This window comes from Pleuronectes platessa, chromosome 17, assembly GCF_947347685.1.
Source record: "Pleuronectes platessa chromosome 17, fPlePla1.1, whole genome shotgun sequence".
NCBI lineage: Eukaryota > Metazoa > Chordata > Actinopteri > Pleuronectiformes > Pleuronectidae > Pleuronectes > Pleuronectes platessa.
This window is the reverse complement of record NC_070642.1, coordinates 15,400,539-15,413,082: the sequence shown is the minus strand read 5'-3', so window position 1 is coordinate 15,413,082 and position 12,544 is coordinate 15,400,539. Positions and strand designations below refer to the sequence as shown.

General features: G+C 45.7%; 1 protein-coding gene across 4 annotated transcripts in view; it reads left to right on the top strand.

Moving 5' to 3' along the window:
• sash1a (SAM and SH3 domain containing 1a) overlaps positions 1-11,951 on the top strand; it is a 149,921-nt gene extending 137,970 nt beyond the window's left edge. For all 4 annotated transcript variants that reach the window (XM_053444703.1, XM_053444702.1, XM_053444704.1 and 1 more), the window contains 8 exons: positions 178-310; positions 1,101-1,270; positions 1,373-1,582; positions 3,316-3,466; positions 3,849-3,977; positions 6,471-7,504; positions 8,834-8,965; positions 9,344-11,951. In XM_053444703.1, the coding sequence (XP_053300678.1) occupies positions 178-310; positions 1,101-1,270; positions 1,373-1,582; positions 3,316-3,466; positions 3,849-3,977; positions 6,471-7,504; positions 8,834-8,965; positions 9,344-9,604 (2,220 nt within the window). In that variant the 3' untranslated portion in view covers positions 9,605-11,951. The remainder of the gene's footprint in view (positions 1-177; positions 311-1,100; positions 1,271-1,372; positions 1,583-3,315; positions 3,467-3,848; positions 3,978-6,470; positions 7,505-8,833; positions 8,966-9,343) is intronic.
• The last annotated feature ends 593 nt before the right edge of the window (positions 11,952-12,544 follow it).

Sequence of the window (12,544 nt, the reverse complement as noted above, 5' to 3'; positions counted from 1 at the left end):
GATTTAAAAAATACAATCCCTGTCATGCCTCTCACTTTTCTTATCTTCCCCCACATGTCAGCTTCTTAAACGTTCCCTTCTTGTAACTGCACATTTCTGTCTTCCTCTGTTCCCCATATCCAGTCATCACCCATGCTCACCTCTCCCTCTCCCTCTCTCTCTCTTTGTGTCTTTCAGTCCAGTCTGGACGGAGCCCCCGGTTCCCCCCAGTCCCCCCAGCCCGACACCGACTCTCTGGAGAAGCCGAAGCTCAAGGCCGGCGGCTCGGTGGAAAGTCTGCGCAGTTCACTCAGCGGACAGAGCTCAATGAGTAAGTCCAGAGTCGTGATTCTAGAGAAGGCACGCAGGTATTTGTCAGATACGATTGTTCTGATATTGTGGATAGGAGAAAAGTTATCAGGATTATTATTATCCTGCATATTTTGGCATCACGTAGCTCCTGTAGACGTCTGAATGAAAAGACAACCGTAAGTTTTAAATATCCTCTCAATGCAAAACACCTGTGATGTGTAGCGGTTGCATGTTTCAAATCCAGACAGGTGACGTAACCTCCACGCTGCGTCTGGCATTACATGTCCAGTGATCCTCTCTGTTGATAACACCCAGCCCCCCCCCAGCTGCCTCAACATGGGTCGTGATCCCGGAGAGTTTTCCGAGCCCGTTTTCATCCTCTCGGGTCGTCTCATCCAATTACATCCTCTGATTACTTCAGCCTGGTGTTTGCGTCACGTCTCTGCAGATACATTTCCCCTCCGCTGTTTTTAGTTGAGAGCGAATTGAACACTTGGCCGACTCGAAGCGATTCAGAGCCGAGGAACAGACGCACGAACATGCGGCAACGATTAGGTCGGAAGTCCTGCCTCTTTGATTTCCACACGTCCACGGGATTCCTGCACCTACTGCCCGGACACTTGAATATGTTTAGGACCCAGTGAAACTCTTGACTGACACAGAAACTGACTCAATCTCGAGTCTGGAATCAACTTGAGAAAACCATTAAACATTAAACCGTGACGATGAGGAGATGTTCTGATGACAGTTTCAGTCTGGATCGGCTGTGTTGGACATGTTCTAGCTTCTCTAAACGTGTCTGTGTCCAGGTGGTCAGACGGTGAGCACCACCGACTCATCGGCCAGCAACAGAGAGAGCGTGAAGTCGGAAGATGGCGACGACGAGGAGCCGCCGTACAGGGGGCCGTTCTGTGGTCGGGCCAGGGTCCACACCGACTTCACCCCCAGCCCCTATGACTCCGACTCCCTCAAGCTGAAGGTAGAACACACTCTGGGACATTTATTATTGCTATTCTATAACTTTCCAAGCAGTAGAAGCCAAACGATTGGCTCATCCCTTGATTCTGAATTCTTCCTCCAGCGCGGCGACGTGATCGACATCATCAGCAAGCCGCCCATGGGGACGTGGATGGGCCTGCTCAACAACAAGGTGGGCACCTTCAAGTTCATCTACGTGGACGTGCTGAGCGACGAGGAGGAGAAGCCCAAGAGGCCGGTGAGGAGGAGGAGGAAGGGCCGACCACCCAAGCCCACCTCGGTGGAGGACCTGCTGGAGCGCATCAACCTCAAGGTAAAACACCAGATGTGTTCGGGCGCGTTATGAATCCCAAATAGAGCAGGGTCGGATTTATGGTAAAGGGTCAGTTCACGAGTTTTTAATGGTAGTAAAGTGGTATTTACATCGAATCTGTTTAAACTTGGCAGAGATCTGTGTATTTTCTAATCCCCCCCACCCGCCCACCCATCTGACCCCTCAGCAGGACAAATCACATTTTTAAAAGTATATGAGAATATTGCTTAATCCAAATCTTTCACAAACGAGACCTGTCATGAGCTACAGAAACAAAAATAAACAATTGAACAGTCGTTATCTTGTTTTTCCGGAGCTTCATTTCTTTAAGTATTTTTTAATGGCCGTGTTGCAATAGTTTTCAAAGTAGCTGAAGTTATTGCTTGGCTCAAAGAATATTATGAGTCAATATTCTAAATCAAAGGTTACACTTGTTTTCTCTTTTTCTCATGTTTCTGTCTTTGGCTTCACAAACCTTTCGAAACAAATTTAAGAGTTGTGATTCAGTTATCTTAGATCAACTGAGGAAGAATATTCCCTTCGTTTTCATCTGTGTTTGTTGGTTAGTTAGCAGGATTATGCAAAAAAACGCTTAATGGATTAGAGGAACTGGAAATGGAAGAGGAACCCATTAAATTCTGGTTAAATCCAGGAATTGTCTATCACTTTGTTTAAAATGACAAATATGTTTTTTTCCCAGTAATCAAATTTATTGATCAAAAATCTGAATCTAGTGAATTTAAACCTGGGACTGTTGGGTCTTGACTTAGCTCTCGACTGAGTCCAATTCTGGTTATAAATGTCAAAGAAGTCTCGGTTAAACTGGCGAGCCGGGGTTTTTTTGAAGCGCACGTCATCGGCACTCATCCAAAACCACCAAAGTGTAAATCTCCACACCCCTGTAACGTTTGGCCAAATGTCCTCTGGATTTAGAACGTGTTTAGCTTTTCCAGCGTCTGAAGGAACAAAAGATGCTGCGAGTGAGAGGAGCCGGCTGCCGGTGTTTGTGTTACTTGGTGGTCCCTTTGTTTAGTCTTGCATCATCCAGCGGGAGTAGAAGTCTTTCCTGCTCCTGGACTCCTCGCTGGTAATTGGTGGTCTCGCTGGTGACACACAGTCTATCTATGTGCTCGTCCAACAAAGCCGAGTGCGGAGCCCAGATATTCAAAGTGGAAGGACTCACACAGGGCGTCTCCACGTTTGGATCGCACCGTGGTTCCTCTGTGTGTGTGATCGTGTTTGTGTGTGTGATCGTGTTTGTGTGTGTGATCATGTGTGTGTGTGAGGCCGTGTCCTCTGTGGTGGAAGGGTCATTTTGATGCGATGGTCTCCACCTTCAGTTCTTCTTCATTTCGCAAAACCCTCGTCTGCAGATCCCGGTCACATCTATAGAGGAGCTTGGGATTGGAGCCACTCACTCTGTCATTACTTTCCATGCAGCCAACTCACTGAGTCAGCGTTCTGTGCCCGGCGTCAACTCCACAGAGTTTTTGTGCCATGTTGTATTTGAGGTTGATGACATTTCAAGCAGCCATAACCGAGTTAGCCCCAGTTTAACCTGGTTACATGCTATTTGAAAATCAGCAGTTTGTACTTGATGTTTAATATTTATGCTCCTGCTCTACAGTTTCTGTCACTCGTCCCACAAACTCTGATCCAAACTGTCTTTATCTTTACTCTGGTGAATTATTTTCACCACTTCAAACTCCCGCTCTGTGTTTCTCTCACCTCAGGAGCACATGCCCACGTTCCTGTTCAACGGCTACGAGGACCTGGACACGTTCAAGCTGCTCGAGGAGGAGGACCTGGACGAGCTGAACATTAAAGACCCTCAGCACAGAGCGGTACTGCTCACTGCTGTAGAGCTGCTGCAGGAGTACGACAGTGAGTACACTGAACACACACGTGTTGTGGAGGTTTGGAACGCGTCAAACCCCTCTGGCTGTTTAAAAAATGTGTGTATTTCGATATTTTGAATTCGGTTATTCAAAGTATTTTGAGGATCTCACTAAAAGCTGAACATACTTCATACTGGAACAAAGACGTCAGCTTGAAACCTCGACAGTTTTTGCGGTAATATAACCGAATCAATTGTTCCAGTTACTTTTTATGTTTACATGGCAGCCAAGAGTTTGAAAGAAAATCAAAGCCAAACTTTAAAAAATCAAATAAAAAACCTGAGGGTTTTAGTTTCGGCGTGAAAACCGTAACCATTCGACCCTCGGTGGAGAATGACTCTATTCTCTGTGTGTCTCCGTGTTCTCAGGCAGCAGTGATCCGGAGCGCAGCGGCCTGTCGGGCTCCCAGGAGAAGCTGCTCTCCGAGGGACTGGGCCTGGTGGGAGACTCCCCGCGGGACTCCGGCTGCTACGAGAGCAACGAGAACCTGGAGAATGGTAATGATAGCTTTGCTTAGTCTAGACCAGCCTAGCCTGAGGACTACTGGGACTTAGCTCAGCTGGGGCCTAGCCTGCGTCTAGCAGTGACTCCTTCGCCTCCCTTTCCCCGCCCCCCCCCATCCTCTCTGGGCTCCCACCTCCGCTCCATCTCTTGCCAAACTCCTGCATTCTAACAATCCGCCCATCGCACGCCTCTGGACCAGCATCCGCCAATCAAACCGCTCCTCCCTCTGCCACCCCCCCTCGGAGGAGGAGACCCTTTTGCCATTTCCAACCTTCTATTATCTTTTTCTGTTCTTGCTATTCCTTCACTCCGCTTTCTTCGCTGCTCTTTCCATCCCGTAGGCGTTCTGTATCATCCGCGCCACAGTCTGCTTGTAACTGAAAGGGAGCCAGGCCCCAGACCGCTAAGCCTAGTCCGCCCCACGTTGCTGGGGGAGCAGAGGGAGAGACCCTCCCCAATGCACAGAACTGTTCCACCGAGAACAAACTCACTGCCCAGTCACGGACTCAGATTCCCAGCTCCCCCCCCGCCCGCGGGCTCGGGGCCCCCACACGGACACCAGGAGGACGCCAACGGGCTCCGAGAGTATTTCTGTTAAATGTTTTTAATTTAGGAAAAGAGCTCGAGGAGCAGCATGTCAACGAGGACTGTTTATTTGCAGTGGTGGTTCTTTAGGTTTTAAGAAAGAAATGTCTAAGCCAGGTAAATGATTCACAGCTGCTTTGAGTCTGTGAAGACGTCACACTCCTTGTGTTTATAGTGACCATATTGCACAAACAATCCAACAGTATGTGCCTGAAAGAGAAGTGGATACAAATATTTTTAACAACAATCGTAGTGTATAGATTATAAGAGAGTTCTGATCATAGGTCGATTATTTGTGAGATTTGTTCCGTGTTTATGTTTTGAAGAGTCTCTTCATACGACTGTAAACTTCCTCCTCCGCTGAAGGAGCATTCTTTTTATTTCAACAGCTCCATAACTCATAAATCACTGCTTTGTCAAACCTTGTCTTTCTTTCTATATCTGTCGGGCTCCAGCGTAACGGCTGGATTGCCCCCGTTTGTGTGTGTGTGTGTGTGTGTGTGTGTGTGTGTGTGTGTGTGTGTGTGTGTGTGTGTGTGTGTGTGTGTGTGTGTGTGTGTGTGTGTGTGTGTGTGTGTGTGTGTGTGTGTGTGTGTGTGTGTGTGTGTGTGTGTGTGTGTCATTCAGGTTCAACATTAAAGTGTGCTATCTGCCACGGTAGAGATTTCAGTTGTGGAATAAAAACCACAAAAGAGAAAAAAAAAAAGACTGGTGCTGCTTGCTTGTTTTTTCTGTTTCTTTCTTCTTTTCCTTCCATGCCACTAAACACTTTTCACAAACTACATAACATTTAGTGAACCTTCTGCATTTCTTCCCGCTGGTTCAGGGTTCCACGGTGCTGCAGCAAACACAAATCTATAAATCTATAAATAAATCTATTTGAATTTACATTATGAAGGTATTTAGGATAAATACTAAAGCAGTATTAGTCTCCTTCGGGAGAACGATGGCACTGTCGAGCCCTGAATGTCTCGCTCTCTTAATCAAACGACTTTCTTCCACATATTTTCCTGTGACTATCTCTTTATTCCTCCTCATATCATTACATGACCTCCTCTGTAATCTATCTGCTGTCGCGCGTCATTTTCAAATGCAAACATAATGTGGAGATGTGTCGGTCGATGAAATGAAAAATAAGTGGTACTCAGCTTTAGCTTTAATCTTAAATCAGTGAACTCTCACTCATTAATGTCCACAGCTTGTCGTGCATAGTTCATCTTGAAGGATGTTTAGTTTGGACCGGCTGCAGAAATCATTCTCTCATTTTAAAGACTATAAATTGATTTCAATACAGTAAAGTATCTCGGACACATAATTCATTATAATCTCCTCAATATGATATAACTTTATTTTGGAGTTGCCGGGAGCCGTCGAAACACTTCATGATGTTCATCTTGAGTTAGTTTTCTATCATTCAACCATTTCAACGTCTCTGGTGAACCACACTATGTGGCAGCCGCTCATCTCTTCCATCCATTTCGCTCTGTAAGCCAAAGGAGAGATGGTAAGTTGCTTCAGCCTTTTTGTTCCAATGCTATAACAACGACCAATCAGCCAGTTGTTCCCACTTGTTGGTTTATAGATAACACTTAATTAATTTTCATATCACTTCCCTCTGTCTTACTTTTTCAATTTAATCAAACTTTATCCCGAGGCACTTTACAGAGAAAGTTTGAGACGTTATAATATTTTAGAAAAATACAAAAGTTCCCTCTGTGACACTGAGGGAATACAATCATTTATTATTTTTAACATTCGCTCTAATGATTTGAACAGACATCACAAATTGAAGACTGAGGGATCTGTTTTTCTGGTGGAAACACTTTGAGCCTGTTTCACTTTGAGGAAACTTGTTCACAGTAGGTTGGGGATGAGTATTGAGTATTTTTTTGACTTTGCAGGTAAGAGCAGGAAGACGTCCCGTTCCAGTCGTTCCTCGGCGGGGCTCCAGTCTCCAGACTACCCCACCCTGCCCATGACCCTTTCAACTGAGGCTCTGCAGCAGAACGGCAAGAACCAGCGCACAAAGTTCTCGAAGAGCTTCTTCATCAAACCCTCCCTGAAGGGCTTCAACCTGCTGGGGCTGCGCAAAGCCCCCAGACGCTCCCCGATCCCAGCAAGCCGCAGCTGCGAGGACCTGGACGGACCCCCGCAGCCCACTGGACCCTGGAAACGCTCCCACTCTCTGGGAGACCTGCACTGGGAGCAGACTTATGAGCAGAAGAAGGATCTGGGCCTGGAGGTTAAACCCCCCATGGAAAGACCCAAATCAGACAGCAGTAACGCAACCAAGGTCTGCAGAGGGGAGGGGTCCCCAGCTCTGAATGGGACTCCACCAGTGAGCCCTAAAGGAAGGGCTGAGAGACCACCCATACCTTCCCAGCTGCCTCTCCGGCCCCCTTGTCCCACACCCCAGTCCCCTACTCACCCAGAGTCCTTCTCCAGTCCTACTCCCAGTCCCCCATACTCCAGTGGGGAGAGGGTGATCCGGACTCACCCCAAAAAGCCCCCTGTCCCACCCCCCGTTCCTGCCAAAAAGTCCAGGGAAAGACTCGCCAATGGCCTCCGTCACTCCCCTCTCTCCCTGCCCTCCTCTCCGTCCCCCACCCCCTCCCCGACCCACTCCCTCACCCGCTCTCACCCGAGCAGCCCCCAGATCCGAAGTAGCAGCAGCAGCCCCTGCCCCCCCGCTCTGCCCGCCAAGTCCCCGAGCACCCCGGCCAGCCCCTGCACCACCTCATCGGCCTCGTCGTTCAGCGAGGAGTCGGGCACCCCCCCGGCGGTCCAGCCTCCCTGGCTCTCGGACCTCGGGGGCAAAGTGTCTGTTTCCAGAAAACTCTCCCATAACAAAATGAGCTGTGACCTGTTCACCCTGCTGGAGCAGCGGCTGGAGGCCGAGGGCATCGACCTGACGGAGGAACCCTACTCTGACAAGGTTAGCATCAATCATCTCAAACTGAGAAAACAATAACGTCCACAGTACACAGAGGGTGACTTCTGGTTGTGTTGCAGTTTGATAACTTCCCAGTATCTATTTGGTTCATTCAAGCGGATGCTGGAAATCTACAGAAAGAATAACTAACCTGATTTCTTCAATAATTTAGCAATAGGTACTAAGGTGTATAGACACATTTAAGAATTCTTTTCATCTTTTGAAAAGTCTATGAAGTCACATCTCCATGGATATTTAAAAAATGTGGATCAAAGACACTTTTTCATGTCCTGCGTCAGACTTGTTTTGGTTTGACATCGTAACATGCCTCACTTAACTTTGTCATAATTTGACTTCAGCTTAGATCCTTATTACTTTGTGTTCAGACCAACACTATCAGTGGTTGGCTTTGGAACTCATTTAATTTAAAAATAGACCCTAACCGAGTCTGTTACTTTCTGTGTGCAGATGCCTTTGTGTGTGTGTGTGTGTGTGTGTGTGTGTGTGTAGTGGCATGTATTTTTGAGTGAGGCGGTGTGGGTATGTGTGTGTGAGTGTGTGTGTGCACACAATAATAAATACACTGCCTGGAGCTGAGGGGGGAGAGACTGTGGGTTGAGTCTCACTATGATGCGGTTGAGACTGTTAAGTTTATGGGCTGGATCTTACAGAAGGCAGACAGGGGTTATAAAATCCTCTTGCCACTCGCCAAACCCCAGGCTGGGCCCCTTTAACACGGCAGAGCCCCCGACACAAACAACACACATATAACAGATGAGGTGAGAAGAAGCGTCTCACAACAAAGTCAGTCAGAGTTGGATCCACAGAGACATCAGGCCAACTGCAGCTGTAGAGGCAAGACGTAGGTTATGAGGGGTAATGTAGTCGCGGGGGTGAAACAAATGGTTTCAAACTGATTCCTCCCATTTCCTTATCAAATCCTGCAGTTATCAACTAAACGGGTTTCTGAGAGTTGAAACTTCTGCCAGGGGCTGATTGGCCACTTCAGCACCAAATTACATGTGTTTAGAAAGAGAGGAAAAAATGTTGGATACGCCTGATTGTTCGGATTCACTCCAAAATTTGAATGGGTTCATTCTTGGGTCACGTTCCACCCCTCAACAACATTTCATGGATTTCAGTTTTTGTGTAATCCAGCAAACAGACAAGCAAACAAGCATGAAAGAAAAAATTGCCAGAGGTAAAGGTTGTCTATTACAGTGTGAGTGTTTTTAATGCATCAGAAGTTCTTCTATGAAACATCGATTTTTGTGGTTTGGATTCATTCTTATTTCCATATTCTCACCTTGTCTTTACGTTGTGCCTCCTCAGCATGGCCGCTGTGGGATCCCCCAGCCGCTGGTGCAGCGTTACTCTGAAGACCTGGAGCAGCCCGCGAAGGACGTGGCCTCCACCATGGACCAGCTCCGAGTCAAAGAGCTGCGTAAACAACACCGCATGGCTGTAAGGCAACAGCACTGACTTTCCTTCAGAGCTTCAAATCAATGACGATTGAATTTTGAGTTATAGAGCTTTAGATTAATGCTTAGTGAGGGTTTCTTAGATGAGGAAATCTAACAATGCAGGCGTGAAAATAAAAAATGAATTTTCCCTGTATCCAACTCTGGCAAAATCAATGAGGAACAAAGCAAATTGTGATTTAATATTTAAAAACCTGGCTGCATGTGAAGTTAAAGTTTTTAGTATCTTAAAATTGACTTAAGACTTTATAAAGTGTCTAGACTAAAAATAAAACAATTTATTAAAGTCATCTGAAAAAAGTAAACTACAAATCTCTGTATATTCAGTCAAGTAACTGATGTCGTCTTGTCTGTCCCTCAGATCCCGTCTGGAGGTCTGACCGAGATGTGCCGAAAGCCCCTCCCCTCGGGTAACATCAGCACAGTCCCCGATTGGCTCGTCTCCATCGGCCTGCCCATGTACGCCGCCCCCCTTGCGGCGGCGGGCATCGACACGCTGGGTCGCGTGGCCTCGCTGACGGAGAGCAGCATGTGGGAGGCTGGCGTCCGGGACCAGAGACACGTCCGCCGGCTGCTCAGCGAGGCGAGATCGGTCGGCGGGCCCAGAGAGGTGAAGTCCTAACCACGTGGGCGGAGTCCGGGTTGGATAACAGGTGTCGACTCACTGGTCAGTACCGCCTCCTTTAAAGATGGCGGCTGAAGGCAAAGTGGCCACGGGACTGAACTGAACCCCCAGGCGACTGCAGGACTTCCTGTCTCGTGTCTGAAGACTCAAAGTGGAGCCGTCGTGCTCTCTGATGATTTTTGTCCCCATCACTCTAACTTTATGAAATGTTTACGCCACTGAGGAGTTTCCCCTCAACAGCCACGACAAGCTATCAGAGGCCTTTTTGAAGATTAGATTGTAGACTGTGGGATGGCTTCCATTCTGCAGACGCCCTCAAAGTCTTAAAGTAAAGACTTGGATCTGCCTTTTAAGGAGGATAGCACACTCTTTTGTAGGATGGATGATCTCTTTCCTTTTTTCTAAATACAGAGAGACGGTTTATCTCCTGCCTATTTCATAAGTGCTTCATTTTCACCTCCTCTCGTGGTGAAGCAGCATTATCCGAGTGGTTCCCTAAAGACGAGGCCAGAACTCACCCTGGACTTCTAATCCACTGAAGACAAACAAAGGAGGAAGAGGTGGTTTGGAGATGGCCTATTTTGTATTATGTCTCTGTAATATAGCATAATGAATACCTTCATTTAAAAAAAAAAAAACGATTTCTATGTTAAAAGAACATTTGTGTTTTGCCTTTTGAATGTTGCAGCTCTCAGTCGTTTCTAAGCTGAAACAGCCGACATCCCATCGCTACCCTTATGTTTCACATTATATCCAGTTCCTCGGATGCACCTCCAGTATGAACACGAGCACAAACAGAAAGCTCTGTTTCTCGCTCCAGGTTTTTCTCACACAATTAGCTTCTCACAGCGACAAATACCCCTATGTATACATGGACGTTTTTTAAATTGCCTTAGCAATATGAACGAATGGCTGGAAGAGAACATACAGTAGAGTTGACTGAACTGTGCTGAATGTGTCTGAGGAGTAACCGAGGCGCGGATTTTGCAAACGCACGCCAGATAAATCGCGAAGCCCAGACGATGAATCACAAATCTACGGGGAGGAGGCGACACAAGTCCTCACCGCTCGAGCACAAGTTCACAGGGAGGGAGGAGAGAGTGAGAATGTTCCAAAGACGCAGCTGATAACTGGATTTTGGGGGATTTTTACAGACTCTCTACACATGAAAAATTAGCTTCACAGCTGGATAATAAGCTGTTTTGGGACTTTTTTCTTTTTTTTTGAACACATTATACTGTAGCTGTAATTGTTGCCAGTGGGAAACTCTTCACTGGGCGCTGCGGGTGGAAGGTGGGAGCAGTCGTATCAGGTGACCTCCGAGGTCGGCACACGGTTTCACACTCTATGGTCTTGAGGAATCAGGGAAACACAGACTGTACAGGGAAACGCTGAGTCAGGTCGGTCTGTTGCAGAAACAACTACTTTGGGCCAAAAATCTACAAACTTAACACAACCAGAATCTCTTTCATTTGCACACAATTGATCTAACAATACATTTTTCTTTGTGTAGTCTTTTCCCCCCCCCTCCCAGTAAAGTTCGATCTTTTACAACCAGAACTGAACTGGTTATTCCACAGATTTCATATTTGAAAAAGAAATTGACCAAGTGTTATTGTTAATGTTGTTTTTTTTTTTGCAGTGGGCACTTGATAGATAGATGTTTGATGCCTTTTTCTTCTTCTTCAATCAAAGTGGTGCTCTGGGAAAGTGAGGACGGGGGGGGGGGGTCACTATTAGAGAAAAAAAGTGTTTTGTAATGAATGAGAATACTGACACTGTAAATGCACTTTAGAGGGTAAATCTAGCTGTTTTTATAGGTTGAAATTGGCTTCATTTAATGGACATTCGTTGTCAGGTATTATAAAAGGGTTTCAGTGGGTAACGCTGGTATTTTTTAATTTAGTGTTGAGTTCCCAATGCCAAGTTTGAATAACCATTCACGAGTTAACCAGTTCCAGTGACTTACTTCCAGTTTGTTTTTGCAGTCTTATAAAAAAATACAAATTCTTGATTACATATACGAAATGCTTAGTAGAAGTTGCACATTCTGTATATGTAATTGATATTTAATTAATAACTTATTATTTTGCTCTTTTTTTTTCCACATCAACTGTAATTAGCTGTACTATATGAATAGCAATACCTTCCTGCATAATGCATATTGCTTTAGCCAGTGAGGAGCTGCAGTATGTAATGTAAAATATGTGTACAAATTATTTTATTTGGTTTTCATCTGCCTAATGATTGTCCATACAGATTTGCTTGTGTATTGAAACAACAAAAGTAATGTCCATAACTATTTGTCATTCTTAAATATAATAAAAAACTGTTTCTTGCCAAACGCTGTGTTCCTCCAGTTTGTCGCTAAGCACGCACACACACACACACACACACACATACACACACACACACACACACACACACACACACACACACTCTCACAGACACACGCAGGTTTATTCAGCTGTCCATAAAGAGATAATACAAATAAGAACATGCACAGAAATAGAAATGATAGATTTCTGGCCTCCTGCCTCTTATGGTCATTGTGGTAAACTAAAACTGCCCTGTTAATAAAATCTTAATTATATAGTTTATAATAAAAAAAGGAAAAGGTATCTATACACAACAAAAATACTAATAACACCAGACCTGATTTGATTCTAACTGGTCTGTCAAACATGTTATTATTTCATTCTTAGCTCCTACAAATGGCAAACCATATACATTTTCTTGGGTTTGGTCAAAAGGAAAAATTATAACCAATATGCTTCTCTTACAGTGCTGTACGTGTAAAGTTCAGTATATGTACAAACCTCTGAAATCACGGAGCTTTAAAACTTTTCCTTGTTGCGTCTAGCCTGTAATTCCTCATTTAGTAAACTGCACGTTCTCTGGAGCAACACACACAGTTGCTCTTTGGCTCTGGTCGTG